The sequence below is a fragment of the Aspergillus nomiae genome (assembly GCF_001204775.2).
Source record: "Aspergillus nomiae NRRL 13137 chromosome Unknown contig00050, whole genome shotgun sequence".
NCBI lineage: Eukaryota > Fungi > Ascomycota > Eurotiomycetes > Eurotiales > Aspergillaceae > Aspergillus > Aspergillus nomiae.
The window spans coordinates 59,471-82,729 of NW_015378105.1; the positions used below are offsets into that span (position 1 = coordinate 59,471).

At 47.7% G+C, this 23,259-nt stretch overlaps 8 protein-coding genes across 8 annotated transcripts; 4 read left to right on the forward strand and 4 right to left on the reverse strand.

Moving 5' to 3' along the window:
* Positions 1–1,617: 1,617 nt before the first annotated feature.
* On the forward strand, positions 1,618–2,430 carry ANOM_002699 (extracellular proline-serine rich protein; the record flags this gene model as incomplete). Its single annotated transcript, XM_015547956.1, has 1 exon — positions 1,618–2,430. The coding sequence occupies one exon, from the start codon at positions 1,618–1,620 to the stop codon at positions 2,428–2,430; it is 813 nt and encodes a 270-aa protein (XP_015409466.1).
* An 882-nt stretch (positions 2,431–3,312) lies between these two features.
* ANOM_002700 (CVNH domain-containing protein) lies at positions 3,313–3,842 on the reverse strand (the record flags this gene model as incomplete). The annotated part of the gene is made up of 3 exons (XM_015547957.1): positions 3,313–3,377; positions 3,431–3,555; positions 3,604–3,842. 3 exons carry the CDS (start codon positions 3,840–3,842, stop codon positions 3,313–3,315), a joined length of 429 nt encoding a protein of 142 aa, XP_015409452.1.
* A 1,653-nt stretch (positions 3,843–5,495) lies between these two features.
* On the reverse strand, positions 5,496–5,955 carry ANOM_002701 (TMEM14 family protein; the record flags this gene model as incomplete). The annotated part of the gene is made up of 3 exons (XM_015547958.1): positions 5,496–5,692; positions 5,762–5,854; positions 5,919–5,955. The coding sequence occupies 3 exons, from the start codon at positions 5,953–5,955 to the stop codon at positions 5,496–5,498; spliced, it is 327 nt and encodes a 108-aa protein (XP_015409453.1).
* Positions 5,956–6,888: 933 nt separating this feature from the next.
* Positions 6,889–7,557, reverse strand: ANOM_002702 (phospholipase; the record flags this gene model as incomplete). The annotated part of the gene is made up of 1 exon (XM_015547959.1): positions 6,889–7,557. The coding sequence occupies one exon, from the start codon at positions 7,555–7,557 to the stop codon at positions 6,889–6,891; it is 669 nt and encodes a 222-aa protein (XP_015409450.1).
* Positions 7,558–9,779: 2,222 nt separating this feature from the next.
* On the forward strand, positions 9,780–11,373 carry ANOM_002703 (uncharacterized protein; the record flags this gene model as incomplete). The annotated part of the gene is made up of 4 exons (XM_015547960.1): positions 9,780–10,216; positions 10,298–10,382; positions 10,442–11,021; positions 11,069–11,373. 4 exons carry the CDS (start codon positions 9,780–9,782, stop codon positions 11,371–11,373), a joined length of 1,407 nt encoding a protein of 468 aa, XP_015409451.1.
* Positions 11,374–12,300: 927 nt separating this feature from the next.
* ANOM_002704 (S1/P1 nuclease) lies at positions 12,301–13,262 on the forward strand (the record flags this gene model as incomplete). The annotated part of the gene is made up of 3 exons (XM_015547961.1): positions 12,301–12,639; positions 12,690–12,755; positions 12,804–13,262. The coding sequence occupies 3 exons, from the start codon at positions 12,301–12,303 to the stop codon at positions 13,260–13,262; spliced, it is 864 nt and encodes a 287-aa protein (XP_015409454.1).
* Positions 13,263–13,680: 418 nt separating this feature from the next.
* ANOM_002705 (uncharacterized protein) lies at positions 13,681–17,197 on the reverse strand (the record flags this gene model as incomplete). Its single annotated transcript, XM_015547962.1, has 9 exons — positions 13,681–14,134; positions 14,242–14,536; positions 14,581–15,047; positions 15,104–15,493; positions 15,938–16,239; positions 16,292–16,567; positions 16,626–16,773; positions 16,830–17,074; positions 17,123–17,197. The coding sequence occupies 9 exons, from the start codon at positions 17,195–17,197 to the stop codon at positions 13,681–13,683; spliced, it is 2,652 nt and encodes an 883-aa protein (XP_015409483.1).
* A 3,235-nt stretch (positions 17,198–20,432) lies between these two features.
* Positions 20,433–21,003, forward strand: ANOM_002706 (uncharacterized protein; the record flags this gene model as incomplete). The annotated part of the gene is made up of 3 exons (XM_015547963.1): positions 20,433–20,634; positions 20,691–20,747; positions 20,801–21,003. The coding sequence occupies 3 exons, from the start codon at positions 20,433–20,435 to the stop codon at positions 21,001–21,003; spliced, it is 462 nt and encodes a 153-aa protein (XP_015409456.1).
* Between the last annotated feature and the right edge of the window lie 2,256 nt (positions 21,004–23,259).

Consider the following 23,259-nt stretch of genomic DNA (forward strand, 5'->3'; position numbering starts at 1 on the left):
GCCGGATAAATTCGTCTATTTAGCCTGAGATCGTATGGTCGGCTGGTACCTTAATGCCGTAATGCCGTCATCCCGGTGCCGTTAATTCCGAACAAGCTGGGAGCAGGTACCACTGGAACATTATATCAGGGTGAATACCACAGGTCCCTGCTCCTATGCGCACAGGATATGCACTGGTTGTTTCTTTTTTGCCCCTGATTTTGTATTTGCTTGGCTTTTACTAATCATCTCCGTGGTTCGTCGACCAAGCCGTAGTTTCTTGGTCCGTGCACACTTGGTTCTGTGATACAATAGCATAATTTGGCATTTAGCATACATCTTCGGATTTATATCCCACGTGGGAATCTAGATTTACACCGAAGAATCCTAGATAATTATTCCAATCGCCATCCGAGCCCGTTTGTGCATTACGCTGACAATTGTCTCCAGTGCAATGACATTAATATATAATCGTATTGGGCACAATACAATTTACACCCAACGAGAGCAATGCAGCGCTCTCCAGTGGTGCTTATGTTTCCCCCTCCCCTATCGTATACTCGCTACAAGCAAAAACTCCCTAGCCATTGTTTATTCTTCTTTTGTGAGATTTGACAGACGACCGTCCACGATACGAGCGACTACAGGGGTTACGGCTTTCACCAAGTCTTCGGAGCTTACCCGCATGGAGATAAAGAAAGCCTGTCAATTTGCCCTTCTTGATGTGAGCAATTGCCACAACTTGTAAAAAACCTTCATTGGGCCGGGAGAGCAAGGCCATAGGCTTCCCTATAAAGGTCTTGAAATTCATATCTTACTCAGAATTGGACTTTTGTTAGTCCACCACCTTATAACGACCGTTCTTGTAAACATCCTCGAAGTCAAGACCTGTGCACAATAGAGAACTTGAGGACTGAATGTCACCTTGGGTCCTAGTGCCCAGAGACCCGCTTTCATTAAACCATTTGGCCCCGAAAAAGAAAATGGATAGAGCGTCACGTGACACATCTCGACCTAGTTTCTCCTGTGTGGCTTGTACATCACTTCGCAGCCAATTAGGACAGGAGATTATAACTAATACCTGCTTACGCCTGTCCAAGGTTACATGAGAAGCATTCCAAGAATGAAGTAGCGCTCCTTGCTCTCAATAGTATGAGCCTGGAAGCATCTATTTTTGAGCAGAAGCCAAGGCACTAAGCGAGCACAGACCGTTGGGTTTCATTGCCCAGTTAAACCTCACCAATGATTGAGGAACCCACGAGCCCAAGGAGGCTTACGGCCGGAGCAAAAACCGTTAGTTTGATTGACTATCATTTCCTGGAAAGATCATGGGTTCGTCTGCCCTATTGTTAATTTCCGGCAAATGGAACCATTACTTACTTAATTCTTGTCAGTCCCAGTTCCCTAAGATCTATATTCTGAGGTGAAGATACACTCCTTTCTCTTCTAACTATCTGTCATTCGTTTGTACAATCGGAACATCAGTCGCTCGTTTCTGTCCAGTTGTTCCTCTATCACTCTTTTCCCCCTCCTAGACTCCTTTTGTGTCAATCTATTCAGGGGTTGATATCGATTTCGGGCCGATACCGCCAAGCCACCAAAGAGAATACCGTAAAGGAACTCCAAAAGGAAGAAAAAATGCGGTTTCTGCTCCCCTTTGCCATTGGGTTCGCCCCCCTGGTTTCCGCCCTTAGCATCAACAAGCCGGGCGCCAACTCAACCTACGCTGCCGGATCTACAGTAACGGTCAACTGGAGTACGGTGGACACGGATCCCACCGAGATCAGCCTCTACTTGTGGAACTTTGTTTCCTGGCCGCCCTCTTATATTTCTCTGGCTCAGAATGTGCCCACCGCCGATCAGTCCTACGCAGTGCAGATCCCCTGCGACACCAACCCCGAATGGGGCTATCAAATCAGCGCCATCAACGGGACCAATGTATACATCATCTACGCGCAGGGTGACCAGTTTACGGTCTCCGAACCTGTGAATGGCACCAGCTGTGCCGACTCTGTTCCCCCACCACCAGCTTCCACCTGCGGTCCCACCAGCGCGGTGTCGACCGTTTATGTCACGGTGAGCCCTACTGGTTCCAGTTCTCGTCTGATTCATCATTCCTCCCACGGCCTTCATTCCAGCCACCACCTGCATTCCACCCACGTCCTCCCTGCTCCCTCATCCACTGTCACTGCCTCTTCAAAATACGTGAAGCCCGGAATTGTGCCTAAGACTATTGGTTGGTGCTCAGACTACTCCCACCCTGTGACCTTGGACAAGTCCCCACGCCCACCCCCAGTCCCGGCTGGCACCAACGACGCTGGACTCTCTACACCTTCCGCAGTCGTCACTGCTGCGCCTAGTGAGGTGACTGGAGAAGCAAAGATCGTGACAATCACTACCACGGTGTCCGTACCTGCTGCTCCTGGAGACGAACAATGCCTTTTTGTCTAAACACGGCTATGCCATGTTAGAAATTGATCTGCCTCAATACTATGTATTTAGTATGCTTGTTGATTAATGAACATACAGTTCCACCATCTCGGAAACCATAACAAGAATATTTCCGCCATGGTAATTGTATAGATGCAAAGTACAAATCATCCTTTAGTCGCTAGCACGGAAATATCAGGGATAGATTATGGGGTTACTCACTTGTGCTTGACGTATCCCAGCCACTACATAGTTGAGTAAACCTTTGTAGGTCCTTGGTAACTTGCACGCCCTTGAAGTCGATGGGGTTATCGGGATGTAATTGGGAGACTAGATCCCTTGAAGTTGATTCTAAAGTATCAGGGCTGGAGGGGTAAGCAGTACTGAGGAGGAATGCGGTGGGTCAGTAGACGTACCATGTAACAGCCCTCCTCAGTCCTGTACTACGCTGTAATAAAATAGCCCTGTATTTCTCAATATTTGGTTAGTATTCGCTAGCACTATAAACTCGGTTTCTATTCCAAAGTACAAAGTATGTGACGTTGCACCGAAATTAGGTTACCACAAAGAAAGCCCGGTGCCCGCAGCCGCGTCCCTCCCTCGTCCTATTGTATATTCGATACTCCACAAGAGTGACAAGGCTTGGCATACTTATTATAGCTCAGTCTTAAATGATAAGGGTTATTTCTAAGGAGACCATGCCAGGGGTGGGCAGTTTCACTGTCTCATTGCGAACAAGATCCAACCTTGGCCATATATTGAAATCTTGATGTTAGCCATAGCTGCCAATACTAGCTATTACCATGTCCACAGCATCTTGACACATCGACACATGAATGCGGTTGACACCCTGGGCAAGATCATTCCATGCTTTGACATATCTGGGGAAATCCTTCAAGGAGCTTAGATCTTGTCCGCGCGGTGCCCATAGCACTCAGTGAGACCATCATTATTCGACACCATGATGTCTTTGAAGCCTCTGTTAGAATTCAACGACGATGCTGTGCGTAGAGAAACTTACCTAAATCCAGTGTTGCCTTTTTGAAGGCACCCACCTGTGAAGTCCCGCACACGCATTGTAAAGTATTTGGCGAATCTTTGAGAATTTGGCAACCAGTGCATCCGGGGTTTCCATAGAAATGGCCGCTACACCACGTTAGTCGCAGCTGACTAAGAAGGGGAAGATATACGTACTCGGCGTGCGCTTCCATACCCCCATATGTGTGGCGAATGCAAAAATTCAGGTCCAGAGAGCTTTTCATCTTTTCCCCGTTTGTGCTAGTACATTCTGCCTCCAAGTGGTTGCCACCCTTTCGAACGGTAATATTTTCGCAGGTCTTCGAGAAATCGGCCTTAGCCTCATCCCGACGGATGGCATGGGCGGAGGCTGAGGCCAGCAAAGCCAGGAGAGCAATTATCTGGGGTAGTTGCATCTTTCCGGTGTGTCAATGAATAGTGGTGAACGGGTGGAAGGGAATGCATTCCAAGAGCTGTCTCTGGAGGTTCTTATGCGAGTTATTTATGTTGGCGCTGATTCCTATGTGCAGTCATTGGGTCGTTGCCCTGCCCCTTAAAGGTCTTTGTTCCCATATTTTTCGTTCCGGGCGCTGCTTCTTTATGGCGTTGCATACTGGCTCTTCACCTCGGTGCCAAGTCCTTGAAGTTATTTATGTTACACCTTCTAACAAATGGGAATAATAGCGGCAGAGTCAATGAAGAACAGAAGGCCCAGTATCAATTACGGCTTCGCGTGCGCTACCCGACTAACGCCCGACTTTATCAAACTACTGTGGAGGTAACGCGCAGTCTCATTCTCAATGAAAGTAGAAAGAACCCGCCATCTTGGTGACGTGTCGTTAGGCATGTCGGCGAATTCCCTTGATGCTTCAGGTGAACTTGAGGCATTATTGAGTGTTGAGGGCGTAGCGCATGAGCCTTACGAAGATCAAGAGCAGCTCATACCCCAATCCCATGCCTGAGGTAAAGGTCACGTTGTCTGTGCTCGGTGCAAAGCAAGTCATGGATTTGGACCCTATTCTTTGGTGTTGCAAAACGTAGGAGTTCACTGGAAATAAGAAGGGCAATTGAGGCAAGTAGTTAAAAGTCTCTTTGTTTATGTACTAAGGGGTAATGCTGTTGTCTGGGAATATGAACGCCTGTCTGACTGTAGTCGCTGGAATGATTCAAAAAAAAAAAAAAAAAAGGTTCGACAGTTGGGGCTTTCTTCAAGCATATCAAGGTCGGCTTTCTCGTGGCATAAGCAAACGCTGGCAATAAACCGCTGCACCAATCATTTGACATAGTCTCTGCTGCGTGCCCACTCGACATGGCCATACATTGTAGTGATTCTGCCGGCACTCTATATTCTTAGAGCCGTCTAGTTACGTTGAGTCAATCGACCGAGACCTGATGTCATTATAACTACAGATATGTTTGGAAGCTCGTTTTTACTTGTACATATGCCTCTTCAGTGTCAATACTTCCCACTAATTCACAGGCTGATTTGATATGCCGGTCTTTGATACTCCACGAAGCCAGAACTGGATTCGGTACCTTAAGATGTCACTCCGATTCTTGCTCTAATCTGTACCAGCAATATGGATTGATATGCTGCCGATGATCCAGTCTCATAGCAAGAGAATAGTGTGTAATATTTTCACCGAGACACCCAAAGGAGTTTTGCAGGATTTGAAGATTCTATAGCAGTTTATCGTTCTGTCGCCGCTGAATAAGCGGGATCGATTCTGGGTCTCCACAATGAATCAGTGCAATAGTAGCCGTGCAAAGTCATTCCTGAAGGGTAGTAATTGCTCTCTATTCACTGTAGACTGAAAACTGAGTGATCCGCTTCATAGGTTTTATGTTGCACGAATGTTGATACCATTGTGTCCCAGTTTGACATTATATACTTAATACGGAGGTGAAATTTCGGCACCCGTTCAAATGAGAGCATAGATTTTACTTCTAATTAGATACACAAAGGCAGCTCACATTCGTGATAGCTGGTTTGACTCAAAATCTCAAACTCAACCTAACATATGACCAGTTGCTGCGGCCTCGATCACGAAGATGCCATGTTGTACGATTTAGACCCCGTACCTAAATTCTCGGACCTTCTTTTGGTAGTAGTATGATGCTAATAACCCAGTGGCTCCAAGTGCCATAGGTATAGGTGACTTCGCCTTGGTCTTGATGGTTCTAGAGATTCCAGCTCCTAACAGGACGAGACTGTTTCCCAAGGCAAGCTCGGTACCATAGTCCTTATTTTCTTTAATGAGATAACCTGGACGGGCGGTCAGCTTATCCAGTGCATATTGCTATTTCGCATGCATACTTCTTCACTACCACTTACCTGAAAACGCATAGGAAATTCCTAGTCCAACTCCTGCGATCAAAGAAGGCGCTGAGCCCGTCCGCATATATCCAGCAACACCCCCTACCGGCACTGAGTTGCATCGTGAAAATCAGCAACGCGTGATGCTGAGTTCACCTATCCATTGGATACTTACAAAGACCAGCGAGAGTAAAGGAAGGATGTTCAGCCATGTTGTCCGGACTTTAATAACAGAGCAAGAGATTGGATTCTCGACGACACAGGATTGGATCGGTCAATGTTGGTGAGCAAGGGGAGAGCTCTCAGTTCTCTTAAGCGTCTGAAATTCTGGACCCACTCACTCTATTGCGAATTTAGTTGGCTAGTTCGTGATAACGTAATCAGTACTAAGCACCCGACGATCCCGATTTGCTGCAAGTTTTGTTTATCCCATTGCTGTCCTCTGAGTGCACCTCCGGAAAGACAGCGCAGGTCAGGACGGAGCTATAATTTATATCCCTGTTATGGATATCCGGCATTGAGAAAATCCAGGTTCAAAGAATATGGAATCACTTATCTACCTGTAACCTCAAACGTACTTTCGTATCATGTGTAGAATATATATTTATGCACATCGTTGATCTACAATCTGGGTATACAAACTTGAGAATGACACTCCATAGATCTGGAAATCTGTTGCGCTGGTACTACCTCTGATGATGGATATTTCTTAAATGCAATGTGCCAAGATCTGAATTCACTTCAAAGATATATCTTTCAGACAGACCTCATCAAATCGAATGTGAATTTGGGTACGAGCTAAGAGTAGCTATGCCAGGGACTAGCTATCGATATTGCAGCAAAGAATACAACTAAGTCTAGACATCGCCTACTTTAGAGGAACGGTAGATGCACTTATCATACTCTTCTCAGTGGTCTCCTACTTTTTTCAAGATTAAACAGTCGCAATTGCTCTTGTTCATTTTTTAATGATAACAGCGTAAGCATTGAACAAATCCAATATTTACAACATCAGGCCTCAAAACAGTGATTCACAAAGCAGGTAATCCAAAAAGTGACAAAACATGCGTTGGTGTCCCTCCTCCATTGGCTTCCGGCGGAATCCAAACTACCCATTCGCAAAGTCGAGAACAAAAGCCGAAGACTTAAAGGTTCTCAATATCGTCAAGGTTTTCCACATCCACTCCATCATTTTCGAGAACATCGGGGATGACCTGGCCCTCAATATCAGGGTCAACTTCGGAACCGTCAAAGTTGTCGAATTCGTCAGGCTGGACATCAGCCACCTCATCACGCTTCTCGAACTCAACTTCAGGGTCAAACTCGATCTCCTCATCGCGCTTTCCAAAGTGGCGGACAGCAGCATAGTAGATGTCCGCAAGGCGACGGCACTCGACTCCCTTCCATGAGCTCCAGCCAGAGAATTGGCTGCAGTACTTGTAGAGATCCTTCTTGAAGTTGTCGTCAATACGCTTCTTCATGGCCTTGGTGAAGCGCTTCTGCTTCTTGGTGTTGCGGTACCCGAAATCGTGTCTCTGGCAGCTGGGGATGAAGTTGTATCCATCAGGCTTATCAGGCGACTTGGAGCAGTTGTCCGATGACCAGTTGCACTTGGAGGGGTTCTTGGCCTTGCGCGCCTTCTGGAAGGTCTTGATGGAGACCTTGAAGATGAGGTTATCGGTAGCCTTGGCCGAGCATGTCGTCGCACGCGCCTGCAGAGCAGAGATAGGGTTGTCATTGACAGGAGTGGTGTAGGGCAAGGCAGACGAAACTGCAGCGAAGAGACCCAAGGTAGCAACGAAGATGTTCTTCATGTTGATAAATGACTAGCAGCCGTAAGGTGTAGACAAGGTAGTGGATATGATGCTTGTGGGAGATTGTTGATGATTCTGAGAAGAGCTACATGACAGGAGATGGCCCATCTTTTATATTCGCGAAGGACTGTTATGACTGTCATGGGTTGTCGTTTTGGACAAGGTCTTTTCGTACTCAGCAGACTACATCTTGCTCCGCCCCCATTCTGCTGTATAGTTCGGCACATTCTCTGTGTCTGCTTGTGAACCTGATGCATTTCGTCCCCTCTCGCCAAGAAGCTCTTTACCTTTCTTTACGAGTCTCAACACGAATATCATTAAAGCTCTCGACGTATGATTGGAGAATAGAGAAGATCCCTCGCGATACGATAGACGGCATCAGGATCTGCAATATCTGAAGTCCACCGACCATACTCTTGTCCAAATGTGAAATGAGCCTCGGATAAGCTTTAGCGGCCTATTGGCCCTGCACAGTCCATGAATCACGGAAGAATCGTATCCAATAATAGTAAATTCCGGATAAAAGTTCAGGTACGAGCATAGGTAGTATGCCAAGACTTCTTGAAGAATCTTGGGTTACCTTCGTGGCTCGTAAAGCCTATCATCGTGGCGCTTCTGCAGTGCTTGTGTATGCCAAGATGATCGTCAAGGTGGTAGACCCTTGATGCTAAAAATAGCATGCAGAAGGCGATCCTCGGGGAATTCCCCGCTGAAGATACCTTTCTCATTCCCATTCTGCCGTCCTCCTGTATGCCGTTTTCTAGTAGGATATGATTCCTGATCATGGCTTTCTTTTGGTTCTTGCTTGTTAAACATAACAGGTACGCCTCCGAATTACTAACAGCAACACAGGCCACTTCACCGTGAGAGATTTAGAAATGTCACAGTTGACACAATTGACGCAATACGAGGTCAAGTTCTGCCAAGGGAAAATCCGAGATGACACTTCGTATAACCTTCAATTTGGGTAGCGGGCCGGCGTGTCTTCTACATGAGGTCAGAAGTCTCAAGAACTATGTGCAGTGCCCTTCGGTCCAGGTTACAGAGGCGGGTAATCAGTGGGAAAGGGTCCACTTAGACTGTTATCTCTTACCATTGACAGGTTGTAGGTGCAAGGCCTGTGATAGTGAAATCATTAGTTTCTCTAGAACGCATATTTCATGTGGGTTTCCTACATGTACGAAGTCGCGGTCTTGAGGACTGAGAAATCCATCTCCGGATAAGGCATTACGGTGCATCTTCCCCGTCTTGCATTTAATTTCTATGGCGAGTGTAAGAGAGCACCCATCTTTAGTGCCGTCATAACATGGTTACATCGTGTTATCATCTTTTCCCGAGGGTGTAGAGCGATTGTTCATGCATCTCGCTGATTAAATCACCCTGCTCGATGCTCAGATCTGCTAAGGCATGTGTTCTTCGCTTTTATCCTATATGGCATCAACTTCCCTAGGCTTTGATTGCACATGTGTAAGTGCTACGCATGTGCTCGATTCATCGAGTCTTGTACCTGTTCACCATATAGTGCCACTGTGCATGCATGGTCTTGCGGCTTGGATCCAGCATCTTCTACGATGGCCAACATTTGCCCACTACCTCAAGTCTCTGAGGCAGCTTAAGAAAACCATGAGCCATAGTGACACCTTGTTTCCGCCCTGAAACATCATACATGCCTGCTGCGATATGTGCAAAGAGCGCGCAGCCTCATGCAATCATAGGGTGCCCATTGAGTAGCAGTATGATTCCCTCCCGTTTGAATACATTATGAAAGTCGCCTAATGTTGATATTTGTTCAAACCAGCACCCTGCAGCAGACATGTACCCTGATACTGGGAACAGAGATCGTCATGGCATCACTAGGCATCTGTTTGTCTACAAGCTTATCGGCATGCATACGTATACTTGGAAAAGCCACGAACTGGAGAATACCACTCTACTCTCTTGATTTATTATTTTCTGGGAATTGTGAGAGCCATCCACAGCTGGTGCGACGGGGATTGTTTATATAAGGCCAGATGGGGGAAGGTTACCAGTTCGTGAGTATCAAAAACCACGGCCTGTTAAAACGTTTAACCGAGACACTGTCCTGCCACATGTTCAACAGCCTCTACGGAGTGACTTGACTATTCCTTATGATATCGCCCCATCAAATATCTGAATGTTCCAGGGGTATACTGAATAAGTTTCTCTAACTATCAGGAAACTCTATTTGTTGCAAAGCGATCATGTTAGATGCTCATAGGGGCTCCACGGGCATCGCTCGCTCTACCTCTCCGCCAGCACAACCAACCCCAGCTACAGATCAAGGCCCGGCCGGTATGCTCTCCCTTGATGGGGTTGAGGAAGCCAAAGTACTTGTTCCAATTACCCAAACGGTCGCTATCATCACCAGCATTACTTGTATCACCGGTATCGGCAATCTGCTTGTTGGGCTGCTCACTGTGTGCATTCCAGTCATTGTGGCTGACCTCCACATTCCTTCAGCGCTCCAGCTCAGGCCAACCGCAGCATTTGCACTCGCCTGTGGCTGTATGCTGCTTCCTTGTGGTGCTGCAGCTGATATGTTGGGGTGTCGGCGCGCGTGTCTGCTTGGTGGATTGCTTCAGACCGCGAGCGCCCTGGGCGCTGGACTATCAGCGGCAGGAACGCAACTGATCGCGCTGTGAGTGATTGCGGGCCTCGCCGCACCTTTCTGCCAGCCAAGTGCTGTCGGCGTTTTGGCTCACGTCTTTCCTGCCAATAGCAGCCCACATCGCCGCAGCAATGCTTTCGCAGCCATGGGGGGTGGTCAGGCGGTTGGTTTTGGATTGGGCCTGGCGCTGGGTGTCGTGTTTTCGGACACAATTAGCCGGCGCTGGGGATTTTATGTTTCCGCAATGCTCAACAGCGCGTTGCTGGCCCTGGCACTGTGGGTAATTCTAAACAGCGTGGATGGTGGTCCGCTGGGGAAGGCATCCTCGCGCGTCTGCACCGAGATATCGATTGGGTTGGCGCTTTGCTGATTAGTGCTTGCCTTGCGCTTCTCTCCTACGAACTAGCCGTCGCTACCGGCTCAGATGCGGATCAGAGTATGCGTCAGCCGCTCAACCTTGTCCTCCATTGCTCGGCACTGGCACTCATACTTGTATTTGCCTTGTGGATGCGGCGACAAGTTCGACCCAGTCGTCCGGCACTGATTCCAAACTCGCTTTGGACCAACGTGCCGTTTATGGCTGTTTGCATTACCGTGTTTCTTGTCTGGGGCACCCTCAATGCGAGTGAGCAGCTCACAGCCTTGTACCTCCAAGACGCTCGCGGCACATCGACTTTGACGGCGTCTTTGTATTTCATGCCGGCACCGGTGCGTGGCCTGTTGATGAACGCCGCGATCGGCATTTCACTCCCATATTTTGAAGCCCTCGATCGCGGTGCCCGCCGGATATCTTGCGAGTGGTATCGCCCCGCTCCTGCTCGCAATCTTACGCGGCGTCGACGGGCCAGGGTGTCTTCCAAACCATGGCTCTGAATCCGTTAGGAGCTGATCTAATTTATACGATCGCAAACCTTGTTATGACAGACTCATTCCCAGTCAAGATGCAGGCGCTGGCCGGCGGCGTCTTTAACATGCTAGCTCAGGTTGGGAAGGGTGTTGGGATAGCCACATCGGCACTCATTGCACGTCAAATCACCTCGCAGACCCATCATGCCGAAAGTGCAAACGTCTTTTTAAAGAAATACAAGGCCGGATGGTCGTACAACTGTGCACTGGGGTTTGCCTCTGTAGCAGTGAGCTTTGGGGGACTGAGGAGCGTTAAGCGGCTTGAAATTAAGAGAGACTGATATGCTGGCAATCCAAGAATGCATGTATTTGAAACATCATATGCTTTGACTAGTTGAGCCTGTACCACTCACAAAGTCAAGTTTATTTCAATAACATTAGGGGGGGATTATGAGGGAGGAACTAGATGCGCGGCCACCCACCACTTACTCTTGGTTTCACTATTTCATGAATTACATCCAGCGGCCCATGGGCAGGACACCATCGATTCATGCGACGCTGCTCTTAATGGGCCGTTTGGCTGTGTGTCGGTCTCTGAAACCATAAGGCCTTTCAATCTTGCCTTTAAAAATGAACTAAATCGGCTAAAATGCTACTGTAAACAGATGTTATGTCAATAGATCTCCGCTATATTTCTAGATGGCTACGAACATATCAACGGAGCACATGTTAGCTCAAGACGATTCAATATTCATCGCAATCATAAGCTTCCTGTTGCCGAAGCCTCAGATTAATCTAGCGTCCGGTCCGACCACTAAGAAGGCATTTATAATAATATCAAGGCATCAAACTGAGACGCCGGCCTGTTATCGGTGGACATTAACCTGCGGGGGAAGCAGAAATGCCGGCAGGCCTGGAAATTGGACCGATATCTACCAGATAATAAGACACGTTCCGTTGATCGACAAGGGACTAACTCAGGAATCCCCACTGACTTCAGCCAATACGAGGCTCGGACACGATCATATGGGCAGATAAGCTAGCGGAAGCCCGACGGGAAAGAAATTCAGGAAGAATATATGCAGAGTTGTGGAGACCGTAACTGGATTATCGATTGGTCAATGTTTTGATTGCAGAGTTACATTAAACAGCCGAGGAAATACGAGGGGCTTTTGCTAAAGGGCTAGTTATATATAGCATGCACCAGAAAGCAGCCGTGAGGACCTTAGTATCCATTCTCAGTGTAGTATTCAGCCCATTCTTCGATCATGCCGCGCTTACTCTCCATCACAGCGGCTACATTGGCACTGGCCCAGTTCAGTCATGGCTGGGGCAACTTGGGTCACGAGACGGTGGCCTACATTGCCCAGAGCTTCGTTGCTTCTTCAACTGAGTCCTTCTGTCAAAAGATTCTGGGCGATGACTCCACCTCCTACTTGGCCAACGTCGCGACGTGGGCCGATTCGTACAAGTATACCGCCGCCGGAGCGTTCTCCAAGCCCTATCATTTTATTGACGCGCAAGATAACCCACCGAAGAGCTGTGGAGTTGATTACGATCGGGATTGTGGCAGTGCTGGGTGCAGTATTAGCGCGATTCAAAATTATGTGAGTGGCTTTGCGTTTAGCCAAGATAGAAGAAGCTAATTTATACCTAGACCAATATTCTGTTGCAATCTCCCACTGGCTCGGGGGCGTCAAATGCCTTGAAATTCATTGTTCATGTTTGTCACGTCCCTTGACCGTTTTGATCCAATTTTCTAACGTTGCAGATCATCGGTGACACTCACCAACCCCTCCATGATGAGAACCTCGAGGCCGGTGGTAACGGTATCGATGTGACGTATAATGGAGAGGCAACCAATCTCCATCATATCTGGGATAGCAACATGCCTGAGGAAGCCGCAGGGGGTTATAGTTTGTCCGTCGCAAAGTCCTATGCCGATATCCTGACTGAGCGCATCAAGACCGGTGCCTATTCGTCTAAGAAAGACTCCTGGACAAACGGAATCGATATCAAAGACCCTGTGGCAACATCAATGATCTGGGCAGCTGACGCCAATACCTACGTCTGCAGTACAGTTTTGAACGACGGCCTGGCTTACATTAACTCAACGGACCTGTCCGGCAAGTATTACGACAAATCCCAACCAGTCTTTGAGGAACTGATCGCGAAAGCTGGGTATCGGTTGGCAGCTTGGTTAGATCTGATTGCGAAACAGTCCTCTTGAAGAAGGCTCTCCGGGTTATTCCCGGAGTTAAGTTGCTATGTAAGCGATATGGAATACCTGAGCGATCTCCTCCTGTCAAATGTCCATGCTTATACAAACCTGTTATATGTTACTCTGTAAGGCTTCTAAACTTGAATTTTGATGACTATATATACAACGATACCATATTTCGAGAGGGGAAGTGCTTCTCATAGATATTGTAAAATGATGTGTTACATCCTACCTCTAAAAGCAAAAGCAAAATCACAAGCTTCATTTATGATTTGCGCACATAGAAACGTGGTCAAACATCGATGTTTTAGATTCATTCCTTACGAAACTCATGTAGAATTCTAGTCATACCCGAAAGCCTGCCGTAGCCTGGAATCGTAGGGAAATCCCTCCTCAGCTACATACCACATGCAGACAGTTCACGATCTTAAAATGACCGGGCATCAGGATACCTATGCCTTATACCAACCTGCAAGCTGACAGGCTTACGGAGCCATCCCTCCCAAACTTCCAAGGGCCCTTGTCGCTCCACGCGGATATCAAACAACCGGAATAAGGTCGCGCATGCCACAAACAGCTCCATCTCAGCCAGGTTGCGGCCAATGCAGGCGCGAGGACCATGACTAAAAGGAATGAATGACTCCTTCTGCCTTTGGGTGAGGCGGCATGGGTCCCAACGCTCTGGAACGAAATCCTCCACATCGGCACCCCAAATGTCCACTGCATGATGCATAGTATATCCAGGGACGGAGAGAACGTCACCCGGATAGAAAGTGTGTCCGCATATCTCGACGGGCCCTTTGTCAGGAGGAACCTGGCGTGGAAGACCTTGGCCAAAGGTGCTATGGATGCGGAGCGTCTCCCAGATAACCCATTGAAGACTGGGCCGTTAGCAGTTATCCAGTGTATAGTTGGCTCATCTTTCGAGAAAGCTTTGATATTCGGAGTAGGAAATGGCTTAAGCCAAAAATAAGCGGCTTTAACTTACTAAGTGATTTTCTTCACCATTGCCAGATATGGGACATCAACTTCAGCAGGGATGGCTGCATCCAAAGCAAGCTGTAGCTTCCACAGAACACGTGGTGTGCTTGAGACCCAGTACAAGAGGGCGCATAACGTGCTAGAACTGGTATCGGACCCAGCTGCGATCAGGGTCACCGCCTCGCCGGTGAGCTCGCGATGACCCAATTTTGCACCAGCCTGGTCTTCAGCATCTATCAAATGAGCAAGAAGATCCCCACGTTTCTCTGCCATGGACACTTCCATATCAAGACGCCTGTCAACTGTCGCTCTAGCTACATCAGCCAAGTCGGCGATAGCTCCGCACCTTGACGGAAGAAGGGATCAGGCAACCACTTGGCGTAGGGAATAAGATCCGGGCAAATCCCAAGTGTGGCAGAGACATCACTGCGATGATTTAGGACTTCCACGGCGTTGAGGGTGACCTCTAGATTATTTGGCCCTCTCCGCATAGACACGGTATCATCCCCCCTCTCTAGCATTCCAAACGGTGCACCGAATGCCAAGTCACCGATGATATCAAAGGTTAAATAATTGCACCATGGCCGGGCATCAATCACTGCATGTCGAGCGTCTGAACCTGCTTGTGAATCAATCATCTTGCGCCATTGTCTGACCAGAAGCTCCATATTGTTATGCGCGTATTGCTCGACTTGGGCTAGCGATCTCGCACTGAACGCGTGGGAGACGATCTTGCGCTTGCGAGTGTGCTCGGCACGACTACGCGTAGTGAATACGCTCCAATCGACATTCAGGAATGCATTATAAAAGCCACTGTGATAAGCCTTGTCAGATTATCCACAAGCATAGGTCACTTTCAGTAGACTCACCTTTTGAGGAATCCATTGCCATGCCCATATATGGCTTGAATGGCTGACTCGTCTGCGACGGAGATATGGTTCGGAGCCAGGCGGACTATCTTGCCGTAGCGTGTGTGAAGATCGTGAACGACGAGGGAGCGATGCCCCTGGCGAACCTGCAGAATCAGCCAGATCCTGCTGAAGCCAGCGATAGTGGGTCCTGGGATATCATGGAGATGCCAGCGCTTAGCATATCCCGCCACGTAGTGCACCCCCAACAGACCCAGGATAAATATCAGAACAAGACACAGGTACAGGTCAAGCAACATGGTGGGTAAATCACACCGAAGACTAACAGGCTGCCATGAGGGGATTTTATGAGTGGTCATTTTTAATACCAGGACTGTACGTGCCAATGACCTAAGCATGCCATATTTCTTCAGTAACTTCAAGTTGCTGAGAACGGCTCCATGACGTGGAAATCTCGCAACCTCCCTCCAGAACCTTCCTATGAACCCATGATTGAAGAACGTTACTATAATCAAATCGAACTACGCTTGATAAGAATCGTAATCGGAGGTGGAAAGGTTAGACGGTTCTTTTACCTTGGTGAGATCTATGTGGGCAAGTAGAAGCAAGAAATATACTACATATCATAAGCAGCCATGCCACTAGAACATTAAAAACCTTTCGTGGTATTGATAAACATTATTTCACCGCAGGTCAGTAACCGAGACACCGTATGCTACTCTACAGATTGTGAATTGGAGGCATGAGACAGCTTATGGATGAGAATTGTGGTCAAATTGACGTACTCCTAACTCCCAGACATGCATTTATATTAAGTTGTTATCAAACATGCACTGCACCGTATCAAGAACACTTTTCTCAAGACTGATATAACTCCATTGCCCGTCGACAGCTCCCTTGGCCAAGATATCCTGGCTAATGCGCGTGTCCCAGTCGGTTGGACGGACCCCATCTGGCAGAGTTTGCGCAGGATTGCCTTCCGGGACCCTTTCTCTGAGGGCCGGGAAATGTTTCCGAATAATATTGAGTACTAGTTGGGGAGTCGTGAGTTCAGAAACAAGAAGAACTCGTCGACCAGCTGCCGCAGGGTTTGTCAGGGCATCTACATGGCTTCTAGCGACGTCACGGACATCAACCTCCCTGTCATCAGCGCGTCGGATGGTAAACGCAGATTATGTGGACACATACAAAGTTATAATGCGGAAAGCGCACATTTGAAAGGCCGTCTTTGTGGACACCATCAATAAGGCTCGCAATCACAAGATAGTTCGTTGCATTGATGGAGCTTGTACCCGAGATCGGATGGATCATCGGCCCTGTGGTGAAATGTGGGTTCATAGTGGTGAGGTCGAAAGCAGGGGAGTTCGTTTTCATAAACTCCCATGCTGCCCTTTCGCTCTGGATCTTAGAGACTGTATATCCTAATGCTGCATCACGACGCTCCAATGCCTGCTGTGCAGTGACCTTCCGTATTCATTAGTTCCTGCTTACTGAGGGCAACATATCAGTGTCATATCCTCACATGGTTCCAGTCGTCTTCTGTATATGGACGCCCCGGTCGCGCGATATCCTGAAATGAATTCAAGACTGTGACGACACTACTCAGAAAGACGAACCGCTTCAAGTCTATTCCACCATATCGGTGAGCACTCTCGAGGAGCTCGGTGACTCTATCTATGTTAATGTCGTCCAGATACTTCGCAGATTAGGGGAGCATCTTTCTCACCCCAGTACAGCAGGCTCAATTACGCTCTTCTGCATGTCATCTGCCTGAAGCGTGACCGACGACGCTGCGTGAATCACGAAGACGAAAGGTACTTCTGCATTCCTGAAGAGTTCATTAAATGGCTTCCTCCCCGTAAAGTCAGGAACTATTGCAAATGTGATTCTGCCCTCCCACGATGGGTGTGTTCTGATAATGGCGGCTGCTTTCTCCTGTGACCGGACGGTTGCGGTGACGGCATATCCACGCTGTTAGAGTCAGCCAGGACGTCTCTCCTGGATTAAGCGGCATATTACCTCCAGCAATATAGACAAAATGTGGGATGCGATAAAGCCGTTCGCGCCTGTCAGAAGAACGTGCTGCTGCTTCATGCGGGCTACCATACTGAGAGGAATGGACGAGAATTGAAATTTTGCTTTCAGGTCGTGGCGGTTCTCATGCCGTTACAGGGCCTTGAGTACTAGGTGAGATGTCTCTACACAGGCGTATGGGACTTTGCTTCATGATTCTCCTGGGTTGTTTTTCATGAGAACATAAGTCTCATGATTTATATGGCTACGTCATGGCTGGACGCTTTGGCGCACTGTAGCCTGGTTCAGGTCTTTGAAACTTGGTAATATACCAACCTTTTCAATCGATGAACCGTCCAAATATGCAAATAGCTATATTAGAGGCCATTGACTCGGAGGCTTTCCTGTAGCAGTGGATTGTGGAGATCGCGTCGAAGGGTTTCCGTGGATCCATCGTCCACCACATGACAATCTTGGAATCCGGGCTTTACACGGGGGCTCAGTATCATGCTTGACTCTCATAAGTCCTGTACTACCGTTGACATATACGCGCCCCTCGTAATAATCTACTTTATTTCGCCGTACTGCAGAAGTGTGTGGTTTGACGTAATACTCGCCCGGTTGCTTGGCTACTGCTTACCACACAATCAGGGTAAAGTGTAGAACGATACGGGATGCAAACTTTCACTCGGGGGTTGATGTTGTTATCGAGTGAGAATTTATACAGGACTCCCAGATCGATGAATGTTTGGAACGAAAGATATCCTAAAGAGCGAAGCATTCCTAGAGAAGCAAGTGAAAAGAAAGCAAGACAGAGGAATTAGTTAAAGCAACTCAAACATATTTCCTGTTAACTCCGTACCTGGGACCTATCTACCCAGATCTTAAAGTCGTGCTAACTTTCTGCAAGAAAAACTTATCAGGAACGGTCTCCAGCCTCAGGGGTCAATTTATGAGGCTGGCCCCTTATAATGCCTTAATATAAGCTGATAGCATGGAGCAGCGCCTCTTCCCTTACTCGCGCAGTGGAGAACTGTCCACATATACATTGGCAAACACTGCGGTGAACGTATCACACCGCACATTGGGTAGTAGCATCGAGGCCTGGGAAGACACGGTGATAAGCATTGACAGTACCACAGAGCTAGGGTTATTCCCAGGATATAACAATACGGGCTATTGCACTAGCATAGCGTTGACCACTCTCAGTGTTCCTATCGTGTCGATCAGATACCTATGACAGGACCCCTTCCCCAACATAAGATTATATTCATGGAAGGTGCTCAACACACCGATGCAAATCTTGCTGTAATCTTTTCGGGGAGACGCTTTCCGGACGACATCCGCCCCGGTGTCTTGAGACAAGCAATGTAGATCTTCATTTCCTTACAGAGCTAATAAAACAGCAAACAACTATCTATGAACAGGCAGAACAAACGACTCATATCTTTCCTCGTGTTTAGGATGGATACATGCATCCATAGACACGGGATCCCAAATGATTCACCTTTCGGGCCAAGCCCGCTTGATAGCCTCACTACGGTCTCTACGTGAGGCGATTCTGTGGCTGCTTGTGGCTGTTCCTCATCAAACTATTCCGACCGATTTCAAACTTCTGTTGTGGAAACACAGCAACATACGATCCAGGTGTTCTATCTTAAGGCTACAGATGTGACTGCAAATTCCCCAACGTACGTAGAGCGTATTATAATCGGGCGGCATTAACACCGTGACTCAATAGGTAGTTCGATCTGCAATGTTCACCTTTGTGTTCTTTCAGTGGCTAGGGTGCGATTCCCCCGAGTTATGATCTCTGATTCGAGGGACGATCAATGAAGCATGTCTGCCAGGAGAATCTCAAATCCCGAAGTCAGCTCAATTGGACGCTATCGATTTTTTGACTCACGATGACTTCATTGGGTCGCTAAATATATCCATCCCTATTTGTTCAGCTGGCAAAACAAGGTCAGTTGGAGCTATCTCCGCATATGTGGACCTGCCTGGCGCTTCAGCGTTCTATTACCGACAGGGATTCCTGGTTCCTAAGCATCTTGGCATGGTAGGAATTTCGGTGAGGTTGTGCAAAAACCAGAAACCGTTGGCCACAGTGCGATTTCTAAACTGAACCAATTTCCACAGGCTGCATTACAGAAAGGAGAAGCCTACCCGGGGTTGTTGTTTAATTGCACTGGTAAGGGCCGGCTGTATGAACAGCCCATAGGAAGCAACCCCCATCCCCAATCCCCCGAAGAGTGGGCCTGGGCTAGTTTACGCTTAGCGCTTCCTGATTAGTGTATATACTGTCGATCCTATACGTCAAGCCAGGTGACCAGTCTGCTGTTCGTGTCTTGAGTGCTGCTGGGGCACTCCAACCCATCCATCAAGCCGGCTACCTGCAGGTTGCAAAACTGAACTCGACGAATTGTAAATCCTTGAAGCGCTCTCCTGCTACAGCCTATGGCAGTAATTGGCGATTTCCTGTTTTTACTGCATATATTAGTCATTTACGATGACATACCTAGTCAGGAAGCGTAACTTTAGCAGACGGTGGGACACCAGAGATGCTGTAATGATGGATTTGCTTGGGTATTGTGTATACGTTATGTAAGAAACACGATATAGGACATGAGATCCGAGTGACGCTTTGTAACTTGATCGAATCCTCTTCACGGGGCTCAACATTGGTACGAAGCTGTCTGTTTTCAGTCTGAAGTCCTCGGGACATTCTATAGGTGCAGGTAGCCCCTGAGTCCACTTCTTGCAGCTCGGGTTGCCTCCAGGGGCGAAGCGCATGGTGGGAATTAGTCAACACGAGGGCAGTGGTGACCTCCCCCAGATTGACGGGGAGCAGGTGCCAAACATGCATCGAGCCAATGCAAGAGCACGATCTGATATTTAGCTCATGCAGGTTCTGGGTGGAAGTAAAACATCCGTCCGGGGTGCTCAAGTGATCAGCCAACTGGAGGCATCCAATGTGCTGACCCACCAGGTTCTAGGCCTCTTAGAGTGGCATGTTTCCCTGCAACAGTTTGACCACCTATTGTACTTTTGTGCCCGTGGGCGAGGAATCGGTACCTGGAATGGCAATATACTGGTTCAAGCAGTAGAGATGCATCGAGTCAAGCAAAACGCAAATGGTATACCACAGGCATCTGTCTAACCCCGGAGAGGCTATAAATACTGCGTACCATCCTGCTTGATTCTATCCTTTCTTCATCAGACACACAGGTCACTTGTCCGCTTCTTCCTCTTTCTTAAGCAACAAAGACTTCTACGCCTCTCGTCCGCTTTCACGTCCAAGTCCTCCTCTACCAAAATGCAATTCCGCCCTGTTATCGCCCTTCTGGCTGTCGCTACTGCTGTCGCCGCTGCTCCCTGTGACAGCTGTGATGGTGGTGACTCGGGCGGCTCTGGTGGTTCTGACTCTGGTTCCCAGTGCAGCTCTAACCAGGAATCCAAGTGCTGCTCCGGTCTCACCCAGGGACTGAACCTCAACATCCTGCCGGCACTCTGCCTTCGTAAGCTTTGAACCTTGGTAGAAAGACATCTATGTTCATCGCTAATCCCATATTAGCTCTTCTTGGCAGCTGCAACAACCAGGTCGCCTGCTGCGAGAGCAATGGCATTGTGCGTGACTTCCTTTCGACTTAGTTCGTGAAATAGATGCTAACTTCACATCTCCAGGGACTCCTGAACTGCCTCACCATTCAGCTCTAAGTTCAGCATATATCGCCACCGCGAGTAACAACTCACGAACGATGTCCGATGAGGAGGTTATCCGCGACTCGGTACATCGACATGTCTTACTACGGTTACGGGGAATTGAGGGGGTTGTTCCAGCATCTAGGTGTACACGTATTGTCCTGGATCAATATTCTGGAAACTAGAATAATAGATTACATCGCTAAGAACGCTTAATGCAACTTTGGCAGTATGTACATCAGGGAACTATCTTTCATAACTACGAATGTAGAGTGAGCGGCGACCCTATCAGTCAGTAAGCCCTATACATTCTGAGGGAGAAGAGTATTTGTAAAGTGTATGTATATTCGAAAAATCTCAATCCACATGGCAAAGCCTGTGGCCTTCACAGTGCTTCAATGAGCTCTTTTCCCAGGGCATTGAAAGAAAAGAAAACGAAAAAGAAATAGAAATGTAAATCCTATTTGACCCGAACCCTATGGCGCTAAGGTCGTCTTGACCTCTCCACTCTCAACACTATATATTTCAAGTAGTACAGACTCTTAGAGCCTTTCAACCATAGCACTTCATACATAGAGAAGGACCCAAGAACAAGATAAGCCTTAATTTGAAGGAAGACAGAAGACTAAATCGCTTCGAATCATTCAGCAAGAAAAAATATAGAAGCATTGATACTGAATCTCACCAGTTTATATCGGCGTCAAGTTGTATTCCGTCGATGTTCTGATGCTCTTTTAAATAGACATAATGCATAATTGAGCAGCTTTTAATAACAAGATCCGGTGTAGTGTAACGGCTATCATACCTGTCTTTCACACAGGAGATCGGGGTTCGATTCCCCGCACCGGAATTTCTTTTTCGTTTCGTCCTTTGGCAACATCGATGCCTCAGGCTTCCAATAGCGAGCAAATCTACCTTTTTACGTGTTCAGGTTTCTGCAACCGACAACTTCTTGTCTCTCAGCTTCACAACAGAAAGTTTACAATTCTTAAAGAGTCTTCAAGATCTTCGATTCACACCGCTTAGACATCTTTGTACTTTCTTCGCTTTGGTGCAGTTGACATGGCCTTCGGTGACAGCCTGGTAATAACGAACACAATCGTTCACTGCAGCTCCTATAGCCTAGAGGAACTTGTGCCTTTCATCTTCCCCAAACCGGGTGGACAGCATGAAGCTAGATTGCTGCACCATGATCATCTTTCAGGCTCCAATATCCGCGTACATCATTTCCGGTTGCCTTGGGAATGTTGAAATATATTGGACAGTATCCCGACGTTGGACACGGTAAACGCTTCAAGAAGCTGGGTCAATCAAGGACAACTCAAATCAAACACACCAGAAACAATGCCATTGCAAGTGACCCCTGTGAAGGACGCTATAGAATCGATGCAGGTGCCGCTATGAAGAAACAGTCGAGAGATCCCGCGGTCTATGACTCGGATGGTGATAGTGAATGAAATTCTGACCTTCGCTTTTGCAATTACCTTGTTATATGTAATAGAAAACTACGAAGCTGGAGGTCAGCCACCAACGGGGCATTCCATCAGTCAGACCTTCCATGCCTAGACCAAGTCTAGGGCGGCAGGAAACGCAATAATACTTCCCATACTACTCGCCAGGTCCTATATTCCTCTTCCACCTTCAAGATCCTGCGCTCTGTTAGTCAATCTGCCTAGACATTTACCCAGGAGAAAGGTCCCCGTTCTCCGACTTTTTTACCCACAACTAGCTGAGCTACAGGGTTCCTATCCAGTCCCTTTCCTCGTCACTATATTTACTGTGCCAATCAACATTGGCACCTCGGCAGCATTCAACACTATTTTATCACTGGATACTTCTGCGCTCTGTATCTCATTTCTGTTTTCAGTTATTTCCATCCTTCAAGCACATTTCCTCTCCCAGTAGGATAAAATAGGGCGCATCTAAGCTCGGGAAAGTGTGACCAAATAAGCCTGTATGCACGCATGACCTCGCACCGGTGACATGCACTGACGCTTAAAGTCCATCGCGGAATTGCTCTTTTTGGTCCGCGTAGGTGTACAGATAACATAACCATCATATTCGGACGATTCATTCAATGCCTTGTGGAACATTCATGTAGGGCAGCGTCGCTCTGTAGATAGCTATAGATAGGTGACTGTTTTACCAGCCGTGAATTTCACATACACTTCCATATACTAGCCGAAGAGCCGCCCTCCGGATACCATGAATCGGCTATTGCCTCAGTGTGTAGTACTACAGAAAAACTTCCTTGGATCTGATATGCCGGGAAGTGACACGTTATTCAGTGCAGCCTATTACTATGCTACTAGTAGTCGTCCTATCCAGCCCTGCCCTAGTACTAGTAGTACTTCCGCCCCCAACGCTAGCTTCGGTTTCATCTATATTGCCGTCGGAATGCGGATCGTTTTGAGTGCTAAATGGATACGGAATGAAGGTGC